The sequence below is a fragment of the Cyprinodon tularosa genome, unplaced genomic scaffold (genome assembly GCF_016077235.1).
Source record: "Cyprinodon tularosa strain WSP-4 unplaced genomic scaffold, ASM1607723v1 ctg98, whole genome shotgun sequence".
NCBI lineage: Eukaryota > Metazoa > Chordata > Actinopteri > Cyprinodontiformes > Cyprinodontidae > Cyprinodon > Cyprinodon tularosa.
In genome coordinates, this window is record NW_024039762.1 from 3895778 (window position 1) to 3921306 (window position 25529).

General features: G+C 38.0%; 2 protein-coding genes across 2 annotated transcripts; both read left to right on the forward strand.

Moving 5' to 3' along the window:
* The first annotated feature begins 283 nt into the window (after positions 1-283).
* Positions 284-19673, forward strand: washc5 (WASH complex subunit 5). Its single transcript, XM_038275889.1, has 29 exons — positions 284-382; positions 1894-2134; positions 2374-2519; positions 4435-4519; positions 4659-4759; positions 4832-5024; positions 5112-5264; positions 5365-5478; positions 5803-5974; positions 7098-7225; positions 7706-7835; positions 8009-8121; positions 10029-10195; positions 10496-10571; positions 10695-10805; positions 13060-13200; positions 13744-13824; positions 13901-14002; positions 14258-14437; positions 14539-14663; positions 15783-15945; positions 16060-16162; positions 16238-16317; positions 16420-16523; positions 16662-16791; positions 16889-16985; positions 18691-18844; positions 18930-19017; positions 19226-19673. The coding sequence occupies exons 2-29, from the start codon at positions 1949-1951 to the stop codon at positions 19280-19282; spliced, it is 3480 nt and encodes a 1159-aa protein (XP_038131817.1). The 5' UTR covers positions 284-382; positions 1894-1948; the 3' UTR covers positions 19283-19673.
* A 70-nt stretch (positions 19674-19743) lies between these two features.
* Positions 19744-24969, forward strand: nsmce2 (NSE2 (MMS21) homolog, SMC5-SMC6 complex SUMO ligase). The gene is made up of 6 exons (XM_038275890.1): positions 19744-20083; positions 21863-21975; positions 22250-22403; positions 23685-23776; positions 23902-24008; positions 24684-24969. Exons 1-6 carry the CDS (start codon positions 19969-19971, stop codon positions 24808-24810), a joined length of 708 nt encoding a protein of 235 aa, XP_038131818.1. The 5' UTR covers positions 19744-19968; the 3' UTR covers positions 24811-24969.
* Positions 24970-25529: the final 560 nt, after the last annotated feature.

A 25529-nucleotide genomic window follows, 5' to 3' on the forward strand; every position in this document is an offset into this window, starting at 1 on the left:
TTTTTACCTTTTCTTTTAAAAGTTCCTGCAAAAAGTCATTATAATATGTAGTTTAATCTATATCCATGTTTTTATTCATGTAATTTTAAACTAAAAGGTAAATAGCTTAGTTTTTATTTGGTTTAAAACAGTGTACAAGAGGAAAAGAGATTCAACCATTTATTATTTAGATTTGTTTAGGAAAGATTACTTAAGATTCTAATTCTCCCAGCACAGAAAGAAACTAGTAAATACAAACATTTTAAACATAAGAACACATGTGGGAGTGTGACAAATGTTCCCGCCCATCCCCGGCGAGCTTCGTGAGACGAATTCAACGCACTCAGTAACTCAGTCATGTGACTGGTCATGAGGAAGTAAACAGGGCAGCTGCAACAGACAAGTAAGTCATTTTAACAAAGATTCTTAAGGTTTATATTCTTTTTATGCCACAGTTTTACTTAAAATATTTAAAAGATTAGTTAGACATCAAATAAAACCACACATTGATGCACTTTTGTGTTTTTGCTGTAGCTTCATCACTAACAAGCACTAATGTTAGCATAGAGCTAACTCAAACAGATGATGGAAGAGCATGAAGAGAACAAGCTTCCTAAGATCTTACTTTTTATAGATATATATTTTTAATGTAACAACATTTATGTTATAGAAGAAAACATTTGTGTGCCTGTTTTTGGTTTGTTGCAAGCGTGTTAATGCTGAAAACAGCTTCTCTTCCTCTGCATTAACGTCGTTTTAAGAGATTACAGTTATATTCCTGGTTCTTGTTTTAGAATAAATTCCTTAAAGGTTTTCGCAGACGTTGAAACAAAAGAAAAAGTGAGATAAGTACGACGAAAATAATACATTTTATTCAAACTGTTAAACAGCAGAAAAAAATAATTAAAAAGGCAGGATCTAAACACAGATCTAAACAATGTGAGAATATTACATTTAGATGAATTATTCATTATTAATCTATCCATACCTGTAATACTGTAATATTGTATACTGTAATATTGTTTGGGCAAGTATATTTCCTAGTTATCTTATCCTACAAAAAGCTTTTGTTTGCTTAGCTACATTTTCTAAAGTTAATGCAGCTAGTGCTCCCCTTTTCTCCAAATAATAGCTGTTAATTATTTATGAAATTAATATTTATCAAACATTTACCTTTGTGATAAAGCAAGGTCAGTCAAGGTCAGTTTTAAGAAATATTTTGTCAAGAACTGCCAAGTCTTTTCATTTACCATTAAGTATTAAGTGCAAAACTATGGAATGAATATAGAAAATATTTTAAATCTTCAGAGATAAGTGGTAGAAATACTTTGAAAAAAATACTGTTATTCAAAAAAAGTTAAAATGAAAAGGCCTATAAGCCCTATGGGGTTTCTGTCACACTCCATCACATTTCTTATTTTATTGATGTATTCTGAGTTTCTATTTTGATTTGTGAAAAGTAAATAAATTAAAATAAATGTATAACCAATAAACAAATGTTTTAAATGTGTGAAGCATAGGATGAATAAGGATAAACCTATTTATTTATGAGAAAATGTTATTTAGAAGTGAAAAAATATTTAAAAAAGCAGCATTTACATTGGATCAATTGCATTATGTTCTATAAGTAAGAGACGTTTCAGTTAGTGTTTAAATATTTACTTCAGGGATTGTAAAAGTGCTGATTTGCTAGTCTTGCTAGTATTTTTGTGTTAGACAAGTAAAAAACATTTTTTTCTTTGTTGAACATTTAATGTTTCATGTTTTTCTACCTGCATCAAAGAACTACAAAACACAGTTTATTTAAATGCTTTCCTTCTTTGTGGCTTTCCATATCCTTTTCGGTTATTCAGTAAGTATATTGTAATCTGTGCAATTCATAAAAAATAAGTTAAAATCTTGTTTTCCTAACAGGAATAGTTGGATTGTTTGCTATAAAACCAGAACGTACCCGTCATCTCCAGCCACCATGGTGGACTTCCTGGCGGAGAATAACCTGTGTGGCCAGGCAATCCTTCGGATAGTTTCCAGAGGAAATGCTATTATTGCAGAACTGCTGCGTCTCTCTGACTTCATCCCAGCAGTCTTTAGGATGAAAGAAAAAAGCGACCAGCAGAAATATGGAGACATTATCTGTGATTTCAGCTACTTCAAGGTATGAAACAAACCCCATAAATCATGTAGCCGTGTTCTCAGCATAATAAAACCTTTCTACATTGTCTGTTTAGAATTTGAAAGAGTTTTTAAGTTAAGGTTAAAATGTTAACTGATAGAAGAAAACATAATATGTTTAACTGTAGGAGGGGCTTGTAAAACGACACTCTGTTTAGCTGCTGTTTCAAATTGTTACTGGGAGAGAATGACTGAGTGTGATTAATGTTTGCGTTTCTTCAGGGTCCTGAGTATTATGAGGGGAAGTTGGAGGCCAAACCAGAGCTTCAGGACCTAGACGAAGAATTCAGAGAGAATAACATTGAGATTCTATCGAGGTTCTATCTGGCCTTTGAAAGCGTCCATAAATACATAGTGGATCTCAACAGGTAACGCATTGATGACTCTGTTTCTAATTTTCACTCAGAAAGCTCAAAACATGCAGCATATGGTCACAACTAGCTGTGACTATATACTGATTTTCTGCCTAAAGCTCTTAAAACTTTTTCTTGACATTATATAATAAAAAAATGTTATAGCAAATAAAAGGTATGTTTAATACCTACTTAAAGGTTGTTCTTTCAAAAGGGATGGTTAATTTGATCTTTTAATCTAATCAAGCCTCATATGAACCTATATTCCTATCTAGTCTATCAAATATTACTATATGAAAGTTACGGATATACACACACTTTTTTTTTTTGCTGTGTTGCGGCAACAAATACAAAATTCCTAGGCTGGCAAATAGTATACAGCTTGAACAGTTCCATATTCTCCGGTGTTGCAACCACACATTTCCTTGTATTTGTTTGGGATTTATGTGTCAGGCTAACGCAAAGTATTGTGCAGAAAAGGAGGGAAAATTATCAGAAATAATTTGTTTTTCAGATTACGTTTGAGAAAGTAATCTGAAAACTGTGACTTATTCAATGTTCTGTCTGATACCCCTTATTACAATTCAATTAAACTGAGGATAAGTTTTATTATTGTCATTTGAAATTGTTGAAAGAAAGTCACACAGGGTCGCTGTGGCTGTTTGACACAATGTTTGTAGGAGATGCTGGAAAAGTGCTTCGGACGGGAGAAGCCAAAATTGAATTGAACTTTTTGGCCAATGCGCAATAAGTGTGCGTTTGAAATCCAGCTCTGCACATCCCCTTCACCTCAGCATCCCCATATTGGAACATGATGGCAGCATCATGCTGTGGAGAGGCAGGGACTGAGGAGCCGCACAGAGTTGATGAAGCTAATTACTAAGAAATAACAGAAGAAAGCCTCTTAGGCTACGTTCACACTGCAGCCTGAAGTGACCCAAAGCCGATTTTTTTTTTGCCCATATGCGACCTGGATCTGATCTTTTCATGGCAGTCTGAACAACACAGATCCAATTTTTTCCAATGCGACCCAGGCCACTTGGCTATGTGGTCCTGAATCCGATACGAATCTGATCTTTTCAAATGCGACCTGGCTGTTCAGACACAGGTCGCGTTTATCTGACCTGAATGTCATTAATACTGACAGTGATCACTATTCTGCATCTTGCTACGCAGAATTGGCAAGAAAACCAACAATGCTGGACGATAATGCAGAGAGTAATATTTATGTTTAACCATCTTGGAAAGATTGAGTTTTTAAGGTTGGGAAAGATCGCTAGATGTTCTCCAGCACTACTGTCCATGTTTACTTCTGTAAACACAGAGCATGCCTGCTTGTGACGTCATTGCGTCCTCTACTGCGCATGCGGGACACTTAGGTTGTATGAATGCAGTTCACACAGGAGATCACATACAAGTTGCATATATTTGGAAATGTGAACTACAATGCAAAAAAATCGAATTTCACAAAAAAATTGGACTTGAGCATCAAGGCCTGCAGTGTGAACTTAGCCTTAGACTTGAATGATTGTATCTCAACCAACAGATCATCAACTTTAAACGTAACGCTCAAAGCTGAATTAAAGGTCTCTGAAAATAACTCCTTATGGACCCTCTGCTTCTCGTCTGACCATTCTTTAGCATCTTTACCAGGAAGTAAGGGTGAACATTTCTCTCCCTGGATAAGAAAAGCTGGTAGAGTCCTTCCCTGCACTGCTTACAACTGTAGTTGCAGCAAATAGGGGGTGGAGTCCAAATATCCTGCAAACCTATGGCTTTGAATGCATCGTATGCTTCCCCCCCACTTCACAATCAGGCTTTACTTTGTTCTGGTCTTCTACATAAACTCCTCATAAAACACTCTGAGGTTTGTGTGAGTGTTGTTACAAAGCTCTGCGAACAGACATATTCTTAAAACATATCTCCACAGATACTTGGATGACCTCCATGAGGGTGTTTATATTCAGCAGACCTTGGAAACGGTGCTTCTAAATGAGGATGGGAAGCAGCTCCTGGTGAATAACCTTCATGCTTCTTTACTGTTAGATGTCAGCTAATATCTGTATCTGATTGGTTTTCTGTTAGGATCACAGATCAAAGTCAAGTGCTGCAGTTTCTTTCATCTTTTTAACAGCGTGTTTTCACCTCCAACAGTGCGAGGCTCTCTACCTGTATGGAGTCATGTTGTTGGTTATCGACCAGAAAATTGAAGGAGAGGTCCGGGAGAGGATGCTTGTCTCTTACTACAGATACAGGTAGGGATCTAGGTCTGGACCCCCCCAATAAACCGTCTTCTTTGACTGAGACCTCATGTGTTGTTGTTTCAGTGCCGCCCGTTCCTCCTCCGACTCCAACCTGGATGACATCTGCAAGCTCCTGCGCAGCACTGGCTACTCCACCCAGCCTGGAGCCAAGCGACCAGCCAACTACCCAGAGAGCTACTTCCAGAGGGTTCCCATCAGTGGCACTTTCATTAGCATGGTTATTGGGAGGCTACGTTCAGATGACATCTACAACCAAGTTAGTAAGACGTCAAGATCAGAGGAAGTTACTGATTAAAGCCTCTCTGATCTGAACCCTAAATGTGTTTGCTCCCCTGTTCCTCAGGTGTCGGCCTACCCTCTGCCTGAGCATCGGAGCACGGCGCTGGCCAACCAGGCTGCCATGCTTTACGTCTGCCTGTTCTTCAGCCCTTCCATACTCCACACCCAGCAGGCCAAGATGAGGGAGATCGTAGACAAGTACTTCCCTGATAACTGGGTAGGATCTCATTTTCTCAGCTTAAAACAAGCAGTTTTCTTAAAGCTGACATCATAAGTCAGATTATTGTTGTCAATATCACAACGGTTTCTGGGTGTAGGTCATTAGTATCTACATGGGGATCACTGTAAACCTGGTGGAGGCCTGGGAGCCGTACAAAGCTGCCAAGACGGCTCTGAACTACACCCTGGACTCCGCTAACATCAAGGAGCAGGTATGAAAGATTTCTCAGCCTCTCAGCCTTCTGTTGGTTAAAGCTGATGTCAGGGAAACAGCTAAATTTGCCCAGACAAGTGTTTGACCACTCAAACTGTTAGTTTTAGGTTTTAGGTAAAAGACAATGTGTAGAATACTAAACCTATTGAACAGGTTTAAATACCTTAAAAGTGATGACAATAAAAAAAAAAAAAAAAACAACAACAACAGATTAATCATCTTTCTTTTTTCACCTAAAAACATTGCCATGGATCCAAATGGCCTCTCCTTGGAGTGAATAATTGAATAGATAAACAAGTTTTCCCTCCATGACTGCATGCAGGCCAGCCGATATGCAGCCAGTGTGGAGAGCCTGAGGCCGCAGGTGCAGAAGCTCTTAAAGGAAGGTTTCCTCAGAGAGGAGCTCATCCTGGACAACATCCCCAAGCTGCTGAACTGTCTGAGGGACTGCAACGTGGCAATCCGCTGGCTGATGCTGCACTCTGCAGAGTCAGGTGAGAACGTTTGACAGACGTGTCCGTCTCTGCTTTCCTGTGGCTTCCTCACATTTAGCTGGGAATTATTTAAGGTTTGAGAGTCTTTATATCCCTTGAACTTTCTCACTTTTTGTGTTCTGCTGGAATTTTCCAAATGTTGTGTAATAATAAACAGGAGGAAAAGCATCATTAATATAGCCATTTAAAAAAAAAAATTTTGATACGTGCGCCATGTATTTGTTTTCAGCTCCTTCTGTTATAAGAATACATTTAATCCTGTACAATCAGTTGCATTTAGGCTCCACTTGTGTAGTAAATCGGGTCGTGCTGTGTGTAATTTAATCTCGGTATTAATCCAGCTTTTCCAGAAAGCCTCAGAGGTTTACTGTATTAGAGAACAGTAATGAACAAACACCATCATGAAGAAAAAGGGACAACACTGAACAATCTTAGAAGAGATTTAAAGCTCAGTATTTTCAAGTTTTGAACATCTCGTAGGTTTAATAATCACGTAATACACAGAGTAAAGCCTGGCTTATGCTCAGAAACCAAGTCGTCTGCGTTTGTCGCAGTTAACGCAGATATGCTTTCTGGAGTAACTGCTCCTCCTCTCTGAGGAGACTCTGTACTAAAAAACAGTGATGGCAGCATCATGATATGGAAACCAGGGACAGGGAAGCTGGCTGGACTTGTTGTAAATAGGGTAAATACATCAATGGGTCAGAGGTTTAGCTCCCAGGAGTAAACCAAACCTCCACATTTAGCCAGAATCTATTAGATCAAAGCTTATTATTGTGTTATTATAGCCCAGACAAAATTATAAACATAAATCAAACTAAAAATCTGTGGCAAGACTTGAAATTTGATAATGAAAAGTCCATCTAGTCTTACTTAGCTGAATTTATATAGCACATTTCGATCAGTAAAAACATCAGTCAGGTGATTTGAAGCTACTTCTGTACTAAATATGAATCTAGAAAGTGGTTATTCAGGGGAATGAAAAAGCTTGCAGTATTTTACACATTTCAGTTTCTGAAAGTAGAAACACCATGTTCTGTTTACATTACCTGCTTTTGTAATAAACTGTGAAGTTTATGTGATTAAAATAAAACCTCATACTAAGGTGCACTTTGTCTGTCAGCCTACGACTCCAACAACAAGCGGCTGCGACAGATCAAAGACCAAGTGCTCAACGACTCCAAGTACAACCCCAGGATCCTGTTTCAGCTGCTGCTGGACACGGCTCAGTTCGAGTTCACACTCAAAGAGGTGAGCAGAAACTTAGCAAAGTGAGAGATTACTTTTTCCCTGTTAGCACGCTGCTATAAAACCTCTTTTATTTAATGCATAAAATAAAGTGGCAGCCTAGTGGTTAGGGCATAGGGCTTTCAATCCTGAGATTGTGAGTTCGATCCCCCACTCCCACAGACTGCCACTCTGGGTCCCTGAGCAAGACCCTTAACCTCACACTGCTCCCCGGGCGCCTCACAATGGCAGCTCACTGCTCCCCAAGGGGATGGGTTAAATGTAGATAAGTAATTTCCCTCTGGGATTATTATAGTATATCAAAAAAAAAAAAAAAAATGGGAACTGAATTTCAAGGCGATTAATGAGATGGTAGCTTCTGTTAGACGTGTCTGTTCCCGTTACCTTTCAGCAAGTTTATCACAAGATGACACAAATCTAATGTTCTAATTACACATAAGGTCTGACTAATTCCTCTGAGCGTCTGTGCTTTTCCTCGTCCAGATGTTCAAGCAGATGCTGTCAGAGAAGCAGATCAAATGGGAGAGCTACAAGAAAGAGGGATCTGAGAGAATGACCGAGTTGGCGGAAGTCTTCTCTGGGGTCAAACCTCTCACCAGGGTTGAGAAGAACGGTGAGTAACTTTACTTTTAACTACAAGTGAACAGAGCAGCTTTCAATAGGAAAGGCTGCCGGTAATTTTTTTTTTTTTTTTTTTTTTTTTCAAAGAAGACCTGAAATGATCTGTTTAAATGGAAGCTAATGATTTAGTCTGCGTTTGCCTCAAACCTCTGCTACCGTTCACAGAGAATTTACAAGCGTGGTTCAGGGAAATCTCTAAGCAGATTGAGTCTTTGAACTATGAGGACTCTACAGCTGCTGGGAGGAAGACGGTGCAGCTGATCCAGGCTCTGGTTGAGGTGAGGAGGAAGATTATTTTCACCAAGACGTTACATCTTCACATTGGATCCGAATTCAAATAATGATACCATCATTCAAAAGCTTTACAGGTGCTGGTCATAAAATTAGAATATCATGAAAAAGTAGATTGATTTCAGTAATTCCATTTAAAAAGTGAAACTTGTATATTATATTCATACATTACATACAAACTCATATATTTCAGATGTTTATTTTGTTTAATTTTGATGATTACAAATGACAACAAATGAAAATCTCAAATTCATCATATCAGAAAATTAGAATATTACTGAAGACCAATAAAAACAAAGGATTTATAGAAATGTTGGCCAACTGAAAAGTATGAACATGAAAAGTATGAGCATGTACAGGCCTGTATTACTGCAGCAATGTGGCGTGGCATGGAGTCGATCAGTCTGTGGCACTGCTCAGGTGTTATGATAGCCCAGGTTGCTCTAATAGTGGCTTTTAGCTCTTCTGAATTGTTGGGTCTGGTGTATTGCATCTTCTTCTTCACAATACCCCATAGATTTTCTATGGGGTTAAGGTCAGGAGAGTTTGCTGGCCAATTAAGAACAGGGATACCATGGTCCTTCAACCAGGTACTGGTAGCTTTGGCACTGTGTGCAGGTGCCAAGTCCTGTTGGAAAATGAAATCTGCATCTCCAAAAAGTTGGTCAGCTGCAGGAAGCATGAAGTGCTCTAAAACTTCCTGGTATGTGGCTGCGTTGACCCTGGACCTCAGAAAACACAATGGACCAACACCAGCAGATGACATGGCACCCCAAACCATCACTGACTGTGGAAACTTTACACTGGACTTCAAGCAACGTGGATGAAGTGCCTCTCTTCTTTTCCTCCAGACTCTGGGACCTTGATTTCCAAAGGAAATGCAAAATTTACTTTCATCAGAGAACATGACTTTGGACCACTCACCAGCAGTCCAGTCCTGTTTCTCTTTAGCCCAGGCAAGACGCTTCTGACGCTGTCTGTGGTTCAAGAGTGGCTTGACACAAGGAATGCGACAGCAGAAACCCATGTCTTTCATACGTCTGTGTGTGGTGGTTCTTGAAGCACTCACTCCAGCTGCAGTCCACTCTTTGTGAATCTCCCCCACATTTTTGAATGGGTTTTGTTTCACAATCCTCTCCAGGGTGCGGTTATCTCTCTTGCTTGTACACTTTTTTCGACCACATCTTTTCCTTCCCTTCGCCTCTCTATTAATGTGCTTGGACACTGAGCTCTGTGAACAGCCAGCCTCTTTAGCGATGACCTTTTGTGTCTTGCCCTCCTTGTGCAAGGTGTCGATGGTCGTCTTTTGGACAACTGTGAAGTCAGCAGTCTTCCCCATGATTGTGTAGCCTATAGAACTAGACTGAAAGACCATTTAAAGGCTTTTGCAGGTGGTTTGAGTTAATTAGCTGATTAGAGTGTGGCACCAGGGGCCATCAATTTTGAACCTTTTCACAATATTCTAATTTTCTGATATGATGAATTTGAGATTTTCATTTGTTGTCATTTGTAATCATCAAAATTAAACAAAATAAACATCTGAAATATATGAGTTTGTATGTAATGTATGAATATAATATACAAGTTTCACTTTTTAAATGGAATTACTGAAATCAATCTACTTTTTCATGATATTCTAATTTTATGACCAGCACCTGTATTTAATAACCAAAGCTTCTTCAGAGATATAGAACATGCAAAAATTGCTAAAGCTAAACCAATTATTGATTTGATGACTCTATAATGTTAAACTGAATCAGATGTTTAGGAACTGTAAATGTCTTAGAAATAGATTAATATTCCCCCCTATTTAATGGGAGCAGTTGTATGTGTAGAATGAGCTTTTGGTTCTTCATCTCTCAGTCTGTAAAACAATTTGCTTTCCTATTTCCAGGTCCAGGAGTTTCATCAGCTGGAGTCCAACCTGCAGGTGTGTCAGTTTTTGGCCGACACCAGGAAGTTCATGCACCAAATGATCCGCACCATCAACATCAAGGAAGAGGTGCTGATCACCATGCAGATAGTCGGAGATCTTTCCTATGCTTGGCAGATAATCGACAGGTATCTGTTGGAAAAGTGTTCATTATCATACATTCCTGGAGTGCATGTTTCAGCTGAGTAACAGAGCATCACAAATTAAAGAATGTACTGAGTAAGGTTGAAATACAGAAAGGAAAACTGATTTTCACTGGTTTCTTCTTATGCATTTCTAGATTGTTAAAGGAAGCAGTAATTCTTACTGTTTTTATAAACCATCCTAAAAGAATTCCCCTTCTTTTGGACTTATCTGTGCTCCTCCTTTTGTCCGTATGTGGCTGATAACATCCTACTCCTCCTCACTTTTGAATTGTTTTTTTGCAGCTTTACATCTATTATGCAGGAGAGCATCAGAGTCAACCCATCCATGGTCACAAAGCTAAGGGCTACATTTCTGAAGGTGAGGACGGCTGTGTCAGTCATATGCAGGAACTCAAATATGGGATAATGAGCACCGGTAAATTATTAACGCAACTGTCCTGATGTGTGCTCGATGCAAAATGATCATCCTGTTTGTGAGCAGCTGGCTTCTGCGTTGGATCTCCCGTTGCTGCGGATCAACCAGGCTAACAGTGCGGACCTGCTGAGTGTCTCCCAGTTCTACTCTGGAGAGTTGGTGGCTTATGTTAGAAAGGTACTCAAACATGCAATATACACATGAACAAAATCAGGGGACATTTGGACTTTTTAAAATGTCACTTTTTTTCATTTGGAACCTTAGATTTCAGTGTTTTTCTGCATTAAACTATCACAAAGAAGAAAATTATTTCAAAGAGGCGGGTTTTTTAACAAAAGAAAATCTGAAAAGAGGGGTCTGCCTTTTTATTTATCCCCCGAATTAAATACTCTATAGAAACCTTTATGATGTGATTACAATTAAAGGTATAGTGGAGAATGTTCTTTTTCCGGGTGGATCGTCTAAATAAGTTGTCCTAATAGTCAATCATTCTGGTGATATGTTTACGTAAGGCCGTCCTACATGCTCGTCGCCACTTTCCCTTACCGGTGGTGAGTCTAACATAGGGGAAAAATTGCTAATCTTCTTTTGCAAAATAAGCTTGTATGAGGGATGCATACAGCAACTTTTAAACAGAGCATGCACGAGGAGGAATGGACTTGTGCATGCTCTTACATGCGTATAAAAGGCGGTCCCTCTCGGGAGCGGGTACAGGGTTATGAATGTGTATTTATTTATTTTTTTTAATGTGGAGAGGACGGGGCTTTTCAAAAATGTACGAGAATCCTCCATTATAATTTTAAGTATATGTCTACAAGCTTTTTCCTATAGAGAAATGTATAGCCATTCTTCTTCACATAGCCTCAGCTGCTGGATTATTCAGCTGTAGGCTCCACCCCCGCTCTCATCTCAGCCCTGGCAGCCTCTGAACTCAGCCCTCCCACTGACTGATGTTGTTACTACTGTATATAATACGGTAGCAGTGATGGCGTGTTTGGGATGATGTGCAGTGTAGGTTTTTCCTCCATGCAGAGTACGTTCATTCATTTTTGGTAGCAGATTACCTTCTTCCACATGTTTTCCTGAACCCTCTAAAGGGCTGACCTGAATTTAAATGGAGCTTATTCTAGCTCTCCTTCATAAAAAAAATCTTCTTTTTGCCTCCTTTATCCTATTACCAGGGTTACCTTTAGGCTCATGGTTGCTTCCGGATTAATGTTGGTCCTGCATGTTTGTGTAGATGGATTTTTTTTTTGCTTTGTCATCCATCATTTTTGAATAACGGATCAAATTAGTTAGAATGTTTTGATATGTTCAAAGGCAGCCTACTATTTTATAAGCAGACCTTGGTTTAAGCTGATCTATATTAAACCATTTGCTCTGTTCTTTTCTCTTCATGATGCTGTCTGTTAGCTAGTTTTCATGAACAATCCTCTGGGGCCTTCGCAAGACAGCTGTGTTTATTACCGGCATCGAAAACTAATTTGATGATCAGTGGGGGCCAGTGGATTATATTAGGTTTATCTAGAGTAAAAGAACATTGCAAACCAGCACTTTACAATGTTTTTTTTTTATTTCTTTTACATAAAAGCTGAATAAAATATGCACAGATTTAGAGTTTAAGGACAAAATCTGGAAAACATGTTAGCTTTAAGAATATGTTTTCAGTTATGTCAACTAACAAAGTACAAATACTTTGTTACTTTACTGAGGCCTTTTGGCTGTCTATACTTTGCTGGAGTAATTATTTTTTAGACAACTTTTTACTTCTACTTCTTACATTAATTTGCAGTTATCTCTACTTCTACTTCCATTTTAAAAATAGACTTGTAATTTCTGTTTCATTTAAGCTAATTATCGTTATGGCCTTTTGGTATTTAAAAACAATAAAAACCATAAAAATAATTTGTTGCATCCAGACAATGAATTTCTTTGTGAATTTGTGACGACTTTATGACAGCAACTAGCTATTCGCCATATGACAGTATGTTGGTAGATAGTAGATAGATGATACAAAGTTAAATTTGACATTGTTACTTTTAGTTATAAATCTAAGAACATAATGTATAAGGAAGATATTATTCAGAATTGTAGAAAAATTTTCCTTTAATGGGGTAGTGCAATATAAGGTTTAGGGCTTCTGTCCTAAAATTTCTTTCTGCATTACTTTTATACTTTAGTAGTTTTTAAAATTATACTTTTACACTTTTAGTTGAGTAAAATGCCTACGTTGATACTCCGTCTCCAGAAGTATTTTTAAACAGTAGGATTTATACTTTTACTTGAGTAATAAACATAAATATTTTTTGACACCTATGATGTTGTATTGTTGACAAAAAAAAAACAACATAAAGTGTGCACAATATTTGCCTGCAGCGGAAGGTTTCACATTTATCATTAATGTTCATGAATTGTACTTTTCTTGCCATAGGTGCTGCAGATTATCCCTGAGAGCATGTTCACCTCTTTGGCCAAAATCATCAAACTTCAGATTCATGATATCATGGAGGTGCCAACGCGTCTGGATAAAGACAAGCTGAAGGACTACTCCCAGCTAGGAGCCCGTTATGAAGTAAATCAGCCATCCTGTTGCTGCTCACAGCATGCCAATGAAGTGGAAGAAAAAAAGTCTTTTGATCTCACATTGAATTAAGATGATAGATAAGAGGTCCTTATGATGCTCTGTTTGGATGTTGACTCATCAGCTGGATGGGAGTCAGGGCCAGACGTGATCTCCAGTGTTTGGGAACCTTTTTTCAGTCTCCCTCCTCAGTATTAAATCTGAAGTACAAATTAAAAAGGGAAGCTTTGTATGGAAACAGATTGTGGCGGGGAGACCAACTTGAATTGCTTTAATTAGAATGCAAACTGCTGAGGTCACGGCTTTTATTTATTTAAGAAGCACGCTCTGAGATGACTTGAAATAAAATATGATTGCTGTGGACGATTTAAAAAATGTGTCCTTGTAAATAAAGGAAGATAGAAATGGTTGACGGGGTTTGGACAGGATTTCTACTGTCTGTCATCTCTCAGTGACGCTTCTCTTTAGAAGGACTCTCCTTATCTCTCTCTCTGGTCTGATCTGGGAGGGTTTCTCTTCTTAATCTCATTCCAGGTGGCTAAACTCACCCATGACATCTCTATTTTCACCGAAGGCATCTTGATGATGAAGACCACCTTAGTTGGAATTATTAAGGTAAATATTTGCCAACCTAGTAATAAATAAGCTTAGCTTGTTAGCTCGGCTTCATTAATATGTGGTGTTATTTTAGGTGGATCCTAAACAGCTTTTGGAAGATGGTATCAGGAAGGAGTTGGTGAAGAGGGTAGCTTATGCTTTGCACAAAGGCTTAATCTTCAGCCCCAAGGCTAAGGTAAGACATCAGATCTGTTTTCCACTGATAGCTGCTTCACTCAGAGCCTTTTCAGATGAGTTCAGAGCAATTGTCAGAAGTGAAGATCTTTCTCTGGGATCTCAGCCAAAAAAAGATTGCATGCAAAGTATAACATCTTATTCTTACCCCAGGCTGAATCATGATGATGATATGATGCAGTTATTTTTCCATTTGAAAATAAGGGGAAGGGGGGCAGATATTACATAATGAGACCAAATAAGACTACTTTCTCAGCCCAGTGAACTGATGCCGAAGTTGAAGGACATGGCAGCAACCATGGATGGCTTCTACAGGTCATTTGAGTACATCCAGGACTATGTCAGCATATATGGCCTTAAAATCTGGCAGGAGGAAGTGTCTCGAATCATCAACTACAACGTGGAGCAGGAATGCAATAGTTTCCTCAGGACCAAGGTCAGTCTTAACACTCATTTTTTGGAATATCTGAGAAAATCCAAACAGAACATTCATCTGATTTGTTTTTTTTTTGTTTTGTTTTGAATGGGGCCTTTCAGATCCAGGACTGGCAGAGCGTCCATCAGTCCACACACATACCCATCCCAAAGTATCCCTCTGTGGACGAGTCTGTCACCTTCATCGGTCGTCTCTGTAGAGAGATCTTAAGAATCACTGATCCAAAGTAGGTCACAATAGCAATGCAAAAAATAAATAAATCTATCCCTTTTCCCACTGAAAATAGCATGTTAAAGCGAGGTTTTCCAACATGGGTTGACCCGCTAACAATCAGCATTTGGCGCCCTTCCCATTGGCAAAAAAGCTGGGTCTAACCTCTAGCTAGCAAGCGGCATGTCTGATGACACCATCCCACTGGGTTATGGTCAATGATGTCACCAGTGTGACAGAAATCAGGAAAGTAAACAATGAAGAGCAACATGTAAGGATGCCAGGGTGAAGTCAGTGTGCTTTATTCTTTCGCTCTTTTATCTGTCCGAATCTTTCCCACCAGCACTGTGCCGTGTTAAATGAATGTCCAGCGCTGCTCCATTTTTTAACAAATGTAAACAAGTTGTTTAAGCTTTTTAGATCAGAGCGTTGCCCTCAATGGTATCACCTAAATCAAGCCGGTCGACCCGGCTCTGGTGTTCCCACAGAATGCCGACCAGACCTGAGGCGATTTTAAAGTGGGTCACATGCCAAGTCATTTGACCCGGGTAGAGACACGTCCGTGAGCTGTTCCAACTGCCACTAAAAGCTGATTGTTCCCGGGTTTAAACTGTTTTTTTTTTTCAGCCAGTGGGAAAGGGGTATAAACAATTATTTTTTGTCCTAAAAATAAGTGCGTTTTTCTTGAATTGAGTAGATGAGACACCTTACCCCTGGAATAAGACAATTTACATTCAAAATAAGGAAAATATTATAATATATATAATATAATTTTCAACTGTTTTTGCATTGAGGTAGTCCATGGCAAACTGATTAAAAACAAAATACAACTGAGTCTGAGGATAGACATACTGGTACGTAGATCGCTGCTGTACATTTGTGCCACCAGACAGAATAAACTCACCATGAATAATATCACTCTGGGAATCCAGTCTTCATACTGAAAATGGACGAAAATTCATGTTAAACAGGAATTGTACTAAAATCACAGATGGCAGTTATAATATTCTTTACCTTGGCTGTTAGACCCGTGTTGGATGAGAGAGATACCAAGAAACTAGCTTCTGTTCACAGCGCTGGGTTCTTAGAATATTCTCTTCAGTTTGTGCCATTTTAAGCATTGTCTTCTCAACAGGTTGACCTGTTACATTGATCAGCTGAACACCTGGTACGACATGAAGAGCCATCAGGAAGTGACCAACAATAGGCTGTTTTCTGAGATCCAGAGCACCCTGGGTACGTTTGGCCTCAACGGACTGGACCGACTGCTCTGCTTCATGATAGTCAGGGAGCTTCAGGTAATCAAATTAAATTAATATCCCCAATTTTTTTGTTACAGGTTACAGGTTGTTCAAATCTTCAGCTCTCATAGGCTTACTAAACTCTAATCTTCATTGTGATTGTGTCGTCAGAACTTCCTGACAATTCTGCAGAAATGTATCCTTAAGGACAAAGCTGTGCTGGATGTTTTTAAAACCGTGCTTGCTGCAGTCAACCCAGTGCAAGGCATTGTGGGTAAGTATTCTAAAAATAATGCAATCTGTAAGATTTTTTTTTTATATAAATTATTATTGTTTTTTGTTTCATTAGCTAATGCCAGTAAAGTCTATGCAAGTGCCGTTGCAAAGACGCAAAAGATCTGGGGAGCATACCTGGAATCCATCATGAAGGTTGGAATTAATTTCGTTCCCAGAGAATTTGAAGCAATATCGCAGTCAACTCTCCATCTGAATCACATTGTTGTGAAACTTTAATCGCCTGTGCCGTTGTAGGTCGGCCAGATGCAGATTCTCCGGCAGCAGATTGCAAATGAGCTAAACTACTCCTGCAAGTTTGACTCCAAACACCTGGCAGCCGCTCTGGAAAACCTCAACAAGTATGTCTGCTCTCACCACCAAGCAGAGAATATTTTAATCACATCTCTGAGGAGCTGCCACAGAAATACTTTATTTTACTGATATAAATGCAGCTAAGGAGAATTTCTTTCAGTATAAATATGTTTTTATCCTTGCAGGTCTCTGCTAGCAGACATTGAAGCCCACTACCAAGATCCTAGCCTGCCCTATCCTAAAGAAGACAACACTCTTCTTTATGAGATCGCTGCCTACCTAGAGGCTGCTGGTATTCATAACCCGCTTAATAAGGTTTGCAAAAAAAAGGCTTTCACTTGCAGTGTAACGATTTTACTATTTTTTAAGCATATCAAACATCTCATATCTCCTGTGTTTATGCATTTTACAGATATACATCACTACAAAGCGTCTCCCGTACTTCCCCATCATCAACTTCCTGTTTGTCGTTGCTCAGCTGCCTAAAGTTCAGTACAACAAAAACCAGGGTACAGTGTTTTGCTGTTTGTCTCCCTCAGCATTTGGTGCAGAAGTGTTCATAGCATTTACCCACATGTGGCTGTTTTAACAGTGAAGTACAAGGTTAAGTGGTTAATATCCGGAGAAAATCAGTGCATTCTTTTGTATTGGAAGGGAATAAACAATCTAAGCATAATCCTCTCTTTAGTCTTAGTTTGTAAAACAACTGGAGTTCCAGTTAAAGCTGTGTCTTCAGAAGTAAGATGCTATAAGCTTTGGAAATCTACAAACGGAAATTTAGACCTGAAGTTTTATGCAAATAGTTGCAGTCAGATGGATAGAGAGCATCTTCACACACTGAAGGTGAATATCCGCAACCTATTATGTGTCTTCCCACTGTATTTAGCTCCATCTTTTCAATATAGCTTTCCTATCTGTGCTGGAGAGGAGTGTCACCATAGCATGATGTTGTTGCCACCATGTTTCACTATGGCTGAGGATCATAATGTATACATGTAGAAGTTAAATTTTGCTTGGTTCTCTACACTGCTTGTAACATTTACATGGATTTCTTGTCTCTTCTTTTCAAATATATATATATATATATATATATATATATATATATATATATATATATATATATATATATATATATATATATATATATATATTAGCTGCAAGACTCAAAGTTTATATATTTTTTATTTTTTTCCTACGTGAGCAGTGGGTTTCCTTTTGTCCTCCAGCATTAACTGGCCTTTTTCTCTAATACTCTGATGAGTTCTCTAGGCTACTGATGGACTGAACAATGTTCCATCAGAGACTTAAAGCTTGGGGCCTTATTTTATAATCTAATGCTGCTTTAGAATGCTCCACATGTTTATCCCTGACCTGTATGGAGGGTTTCCTTGCATATGATGATGTAAACGATATCGATCCATTATGATCCAGTCATACTGTTCTTAAGATCTTGTGCAAAGATGAAAAGTTCAGCTTTATTCAGATCATTCATTCTCTAAAATCTGTCAGTTAAACAAATGTGTGCAGCATTGATTCAAGTTTTGAATTTAAAAAGGTCAAACAATTGACCTGGAATGATATTTTTTCTTCCACATCCTGTTGGTCACCTATTTTTCGTTGGTTCATTACATAAAGAATATTAAAGTTTGTAGTTGAAACATGATAATAGTGTCAGTAATTGGAAGATGTTTGCTTACTTTAGTACAGTGCTACAACATTATTGATTTTCTCCTATCAACTGATCATATTTAAATGTCAGGAAATTGCTTGAAACTTTTTATTTCTTTTGTTTTACCTCCACCCATGATTCAACTTTTCTTCTTAGATATTTTTTATTTATTTATTTTTTTTTAGAAAAAAAAAATCTACCCTTCTCTACCCTCCAAGGGATCACTGTCTTTGCTTTTCTGACAAACTTAATAACAATTTTAACTGTTTGACAAAGTAAAAGCTTTCCACACCAACATGGCCCTTTTTGGAAGGTCATTTCTGTTTATATTAAATCACATTCACATAAAACACAACATTTCTTTTCTTTTTAGAAAGTTGTTACAGTTTATTGGCTAAACCCAGCTCTGATTATCATCAGAACTGTAGAATAAAGATATAATTTATAAAAACCAGTCTCACAACATGAAGTAGGCTTAAAGATTTCAGATCAGTGTGCATTAAGATTTCCTTTTGTCTGACTTCTGACTTTTTTTCTTCTCAAAGGAATGAGCTGCAGGAAAGCTACAGACCCAGTAGACTGGCCACCACTAGTGCTGGGCATGCTCACACTACTCAAGCAGTTCCACTCTAGATACACACATCAGTTCCTAGCTCTCATTGGTCAGTACATCCGATCTATCATGGAGCAGTGCACAAGGTAACAAAACATTTTTTAATATAGTTTCTAATTATTTCTTAATACCTCATAAATAATCTTGAGTTTCCATTTTATCCCATTACAGTCAGAAAATCCCAGACATGCCTTCAGATGTAGTGGGAGCACTGATGTTCCTGGAAGACTATGTGAAGTACACAAAACTCTCACGCAAGGTAGAGTAACAATTATTTTTAATCACATATCATAAAATGTGGTGAAAAGGTGGGAAAGGGTAATTAAGAAAGCATAATTATATATATATTTATCCAAATGCTTTGCAATGTTTGGAGGTAATTTAGTGTTAAACAGTCAAGACCAAAACATGTATTGTTTATTTTTGTGATGGTAATATCTGTCTCCTCTTTTCTCTGTATTCTGAAGGTGGTGGAAGCTCACGTGCCCAGTTTTATTTTCGATGAGTTCAGAACAAATCTGTGACCATTCTGCATATGACATTTCATCCTATTGTACCCCACTTGTTGCCTGAGAGCTTTTCTCCATTCCAGATATTTTGTTTTAGCAGTGGAAAAATTAGTTTTACTAATAAGAACAACAGCTCATTCAGGTCTTTTAGTAAGCTTCTGTAACTTTCCATATCTGAAGTGCAGACCTTTTAAAAAAATATATTTTATATGTTAAATCAGGAGGATCAAAAGTGTTATAATGATAGTTTATGAATGTCAGCCTCATTTAGTTACTTACTTACATTTTATGTGGTAAACTTGTATCGTGTGCACTAATTTTGATTTGTACAATACATTTACTTTTATGTAATTAAAATTTGTGCCATTGAATATTGAAATGTGCCAATAAAAAGATTCATACATCACTGCTCTTTTTGTTCTATGCTCTTATTTTGAAAATAATCTACCCGGAAGTGTAACAGTTTACCGCGTTTGAAGTTATTTTCCCCCTTCCGCTAAACTTAATAAGTTTATTTTATTTCGTTTACGTTTGTGTTTTATCTTTATAATATAATCTCCAAAACTAGCCCCTATAAAACCCTGTTTCTAACGTTAATGGAAGAACTTGGCGGTTTGCCGGCCAAGTTAGCCATAGCAGGAGGAACCACAGGTAGCCGTTAAGCTAAGCTAAAATCGCCGCTGCTAAGACCAAAGACAAAGATGTCTCTGAAGGCTGTGGATGGGATTCTGTCCAGCCTAAAGTCATGCCAGACAGAAATCGGAACAGGAATGGACATCGTGACGGATGTTGCTATAGACCTTGCTGAAGCTCAGGGTAAATATGACAACAAATGGGATCATTGGAGCCATCCTGTTAATTTAATGATAATTTTCAGTTCTTTGTTTCTTTCTGTAGTCGTTTTATGTAGCGTCTTTATTATCACTAATTGAATTAGTTGTAAGGGGTAAAGCTTTATATCACCATATGACACTAATTCCACTAAAATAAAACTCCTATCCAAATCCTTTCTGCTTCCAACTTTTAAACACCAACAGGATGCATGTAATAAAAATTCTGTAGTTTTCTGAATAAGTTAAACACAGTCTTGAAGAGCACAGAATTTAGTGTTACTGTTTCTGAAAAGAAATGAACGTTTAAAACGTGTTTTTAATTGTTTGAATAATTTCTGTAAAACCATATGAGCAGTAATATAGACCTGTCAGTTAAACAGATCCACACATTTCCTCAAATAAACATCTGGATGATATCCACCTTTGGATGTAAAACTACATTTTCCGCATCTATTAAAAAAGGACATTTAATCCATCTTCTATGTGTTTTTGAGAGCGGAGTTTAAAAAAAATAAAAAATAAAATAATAATAATAATAATAAATAAATAAGCAAGGGGATCCAAAAAAGTAAAAAAAGAAAATACAATGGACCTTGTTTTCCACGTTTGGAGACATTTGAAGCCAAAACAAAGCTTTTGTTGGGCTACTCTATAAAGCCTGGAACTCAACGCTAATACAGACATTTTGAATTGAAAAAGCGTCCTGGAGGGGAAGCTAAAGGTCTTCAAACTTGGAAAACAAAGTGGTTTATTTTTTTTTAAAAACTTTTTTAGAATGACAATGACCTGAATGACTGAGAATCTTCAGCAGCATAAGCAAGGGGTTAGTAGGGATAAATGGGCATCAATTGCTCCTGCTCTGACTCATTTTCTTTCAAGAAGTATATGCATATCTTTATATTTCTGAAATATGTTTTTTTGAAAGTTTCCCTGTCATAATACAAATGAATAATCTGCAGCTTTTATCCTTTAGTGGTGGATCTTGCACTTAAAAATCAAATTACTTAAGGTAGTGGGATAATAAAACAGCTCATTTTAATGTAATCAACATGGGTATAATATCTTTTTTTTTAGTCTGTTACTCCAGCAAAACTTTCTAAAAATTGTTTCAAAATAATCCAAAATCAAAAACTGATATTTAAAAATAGTATTGATTAGAAGTCTGTCATGTTAAAAAAACACAATAAATACAAAACTTTGGAGTATGAAACATGTTTATTTGAATCTGCATGTAGCCCAGATTTAAGATCTTATGTAAAGACAATATATCCAAACTAAATTTGACACATTAATGGATAATACAGCTAAACTATCCGAATATCATTGGAGTTTTAAGGCAGCTTGGTAAATCATCACCATGTGCACGAGCAAAGATTTTATTTCTATCATGGCTGAGAGAGAAACGAGTAATAAAATTAGTTTTGTGCATAGCTTTGGAGTTTTTAACGCCATAAACATTCCCGTATGGATATCGGAAATGGTCTGAAAATTCATGATGCATAAAAAGTAAGACGGGAAAAATCTGGATCTTTGAAATAAAAGCTGTCCCCCTCTGTTTAGTACCTTCTAATCCCCTTTAGCATTTTAGATAAACAAAGATAAAATGCTTACAGATAAGCTTCTGCTAAACCGGTTTTCAAAAAGGTTAATTCAAAATAAGCTACTAATACATCAGCCTCTTATCAAATGTTTATAAAACTCGATCACATAAGCAGCTTAATAATTCTTTATCTTTGTGTTTCTGTATTTTTTTTTCTTCTAGATGAAGGGATGAATTCTTCCATCAAAGAGATGGAGGCCATGATTCTGGAGTGTGCAAAGCTGGACAGGGAGATAGACGTCTTTATTGATGTTGTTCAGCAAGCCACAGCTGAGGTGAAACATAATGACTCGCAGTCAGACTCTTCTAAGTGGAAAACACCCTTCAGATCTGCTTTTATTCATTGAGATAAAAACTAAAGAAGGAAGAGACTTTAATTAATGAAAAGTACCATGTAAATGGGCGATATCTGAGCGGATCCTTTGAGCTTTGGTTTTGCATTTAGTTTACTTTCCATTTTTCATGTCGGATAAATGATTTTGAAACGTGAGAGAAACCGCAGAGCATGTCTTATCTTGAAATGAATCTGTCCGGTGTGCCTTTCTGTAGGTCACTGCACAGAACCCAGAGGCCATCTTCAACCTGTCTGCCAAAGTGGAGGAGCAGTTTAAAGAGACGATTGCTCGGCTCGCAGACGCCGATCTGCACAACCACCAGAAAGTGGCCGCCTTTAAGGAGAGCATAGAGAACTCTTTGCATCAAGGTCAGGCTTTTGGTGGCACTGTAAGGGAGGGACTGAAATAGAAAAATGGGGTTGAATTTTCAGCTTTAGTGTAACATCTTATTTTAGAATTAAACATAAAAAAAAAAATAATAATCTGTTGATATGCTCTATCCAGAACTCCTTGAATGGATAAGTTTTAGTTTCATTCTGTAAAAGATCTTCTTTAAAGGAATAGTACACCCAAAACATGATTAGCCTTCATTTTCTACTCACCCCCATGCTGAACTTTTTTGATATCTCAAATGCATCTGGAGATCTGGGAGGCTTCTTGCTGTCTGCTGACATTCAAATAATGGAGGTGCCCAGCGCCCGAGACAGAAAGGTCCATAAAAGTCCACAAAAACGTTTCAATATTCCTCCATACTGCTCGTCCAATGTATTCCAAGTGTCCTGAGTGGGTAGCATCCAGAATTTACTCGAAACGAAGTCATTTAGAATGTTTTTAGAGCATAAACAGTAGTGTATAGGATTTCCTAATAGCGCCCCCATGCGCGTTCACGAAGCTACGGAAACCGCGGCAGACCAAACCAGATGAAAGTGCGCATTCAGCGTCTGCTCTGCCGATAATGCAAGCGTAGAAGAAGAAATGTGCTGTTTACCTGTGCAAAGAAAGAAACAACGAAAGAAAAATGTCTGAGGACTTCAGTGTTGAGGAAGAGCATGAGTTCTTTGCCGAGCTGAATGCGCACTTTCATCCGGTTTGGTCTGCCGCGTTTTCCGTAGACTCGTGAACGCGCTTTCAGGAGATCCTATACACTACTGTTTATGCTCTAAAAACATTCTAAATGACTTCGTTTCGAGTAAATTCTGGACGCTACCCACTCAGGACACTTGGAATACATTGAACGAGCAGTATGGAGGAATATTGACACGTTTTTTGTGGACTTTTATGGACCTTTCTGCCTCGGGCGCCATAGACCTCCATTATTTGAATGTCAGCAGACAGCAAGAAGCCTCCCAGATCTCCAGATGCATTTGAGATATCAAAAAAGTACTCCAGAGTGTTGTTCAGCATGGGGGTGAGTAGAAAATGAAGGCTAATCATGTTTTGGGTGTACTATTCCTTTAAGGAATCTTTTGCTATCTAATTTCTAACCAATTAATGTAAAAAAAGAATTGACAGATGAACCGATGGCAAAATGATTGTAAGTTTCAGCCCTAGTATCTTTGAACGTTGTGGTATAGAAGCATAAATAGCCCACCTATTAGCACAGTTTGTGCCTTTGTTATCAAGCTGCATGTATGTTGTGTTTTCTGCAGCCAACCAAGAGTCAGCAGAGAACTTGGAGGTGCTTGACGAGGACATAGCTGTCTCCCAGACCCAAGAAAATTTCACCTGCCCCCTCACACAGGTAGATCTCTTCTTGCTTCTTTTGTCCTCCATTAGAAAAAAACACGTGCTTTATCATTTCGTAAGCATTTTTAGCAGCAGTTAGTCAAGTTTTGTCTATTAAAGTATCTGTTGTGTTTATTTAAGGTGGAAATGGTGAACCCTATGAAGAATAAGAAGTGCAATCACCACTATGATGAAGAAGCTATCTTGAATCTGATCAGAAATAAACGTAAACAAAAGAAGAAGTGTCGGTAAGACCCTCTCCCTGCAAGGACACCTAGAAAGTGGAGTCAGGTTTAGCGTCGGGTCGCTATGGGACCAGCAGCAGTTTGCCTTACTTGCTTTAAAAAGCGGATTCTTTGTTGTAGCGTTTTGATGTTGGAGTTCTGCTAAATGTTGCTGGTCCTCCAGGAGCTCTGATGAAATCTCAAAGCTGGTTCTTTCATCCTTATAGTTTTGCTCAAGTCTTTAATGCAATTCTGAATAAATACTGTTCTATCTGTAGTTGGCGACTGCAGATCTACATGCTGCAGACTCCTCTCAATAAATACAGATATCACCGAAAAGGTGAAATATCTCAGTCACTCTGTTCAGAAAAGGGAAGTGCATCTATTATAGATGTTCATTAAACACAAAGGGATTGTTTCTCTTGAAAATGAAAGCATCCTAATGATGCTCTAAAACTTCCTAATTTGTGGCTGAACTTATTTTAGAATTAATATCAGCAGATGGTATAAATTAGCTAAAATGTCTCTTGTGAAGTTAATCTATAAAAGTGATGTTTTATTTCTAAATCACATAACAGATGAATAGAAATGTTTCAGTTCTATTCTGAGTAGAGAGGCTCCTGCTTGCACACAGAGCTACCTCTGCGTTTAAGGTTGGCTCCCTTTGGAACATGTTAACATCTGCTGTCTGTCTTCCAGCTGTCCCGTCGTGGGCTGTGGAAACTCAGACGTAAAAGAGTCCGACCTTATCCCCGACCAGATACTGAGGAGGAGGATCCAGCGCCAAAAAGGACAAGTCAACAAGACAAGTTTTGCAACTCTGTGAATTAGATTTGTATATCTGTAATATTTGCTCTAAGAGCAGTCATTGGTTAATTTTTTAACCAGTTTAATTTCTGTTAAACATGTTGAGTGGTCACTTTATTTCTATCTGGAGGGGTAAATCTTTCTAAATAAAGGTTAATAAAATAATTAATTGCTTTAAGTGTTTTGATGCAGTGCATTAGATAAACCATCAGAGGGCGCTGTTTCCCTAACCTCATGGAAACCAACTTAAATCATGGATTTTAAACCTTTATCCTCAGATTTAGATGTTATTATTAGCAGTGATGACCGCAGCTCTTCTGCCTCTCCTCTTGGTGAACTCTCTATGCTTCACTTGCACATGACGCTTCATCACAAGTAAACCATAAAAATCTTGCTTTATTTAAATGACGGTCCATTATTCTCAGGAGGAAAAGCCCCCTGACATAAAAGGATTTCCTGGAGCAGGAATGTGAACAAGCTATAAACAGTGTTCTGTAACCTCAGTAGGAAATGCTCTTAGGTGATTACATTTCTCCATAAATGCTGTGAAAGACTATTGTTCCACATAGAAACAAACAAAGGCTGCGTTGAGATGGAACTAGGTGAAGCTAATCTTCTTAATATGCTTGCATCACCATTCTTGGAAAACTAATAGCTCCGTCCATACGAGGCATGTGTTACACTGCAGTCAAAGCATTTTGCAAGTGGAGAAATTAACCAGCTCTGAAAGCTCTGACT

Bases quoted from the DNA above. Each gene is read 5' to 3' on its own strand.
- nsmce2 (XM_038275890.1), top strand. From the start codon at position 19,969: ATGTCTCTGAAGGCTGTGGATGGGATTCTGTCCAGCCTAAAGTCATGC. The intron at 22,404-23,684 runs GTCAGGCTTTTG...TGTTTTCTGCAG, and splicing joins AGAGAACTCTTTGCATCAAG to CCAACCAAGAGTCAGCAGAG. The intron at 23,777-23,901 runs GTAGATCTCTTC...TGTTTATTTAAG, and splicing joins TCACCTGCCCCCTCACACAG to GTGGAAATGGTGAACCCTAT.
- washc5 (XM_038275889.1), top strand. From the start codon at position 1,949: ATGGTGGACTTCCTGGCGGAGAATAACCTGTGTGGCCAGGCAATCCTT. The intron at 5,975-7,097 runs GTGAGAACGTTT...TTTGTCTGTCAG, and splicing joins GCTGCACTCTGCAGAGTCAG to CCTACGACTCCAACAACAAG. The intron at 14,003-14,257 runs GTAAGACATCAG...CTACTTTCTCAG, and splicing joins TCTTCAGCCCCAAGGCTAAG to CCCAGTGAACTGATGCCGAA.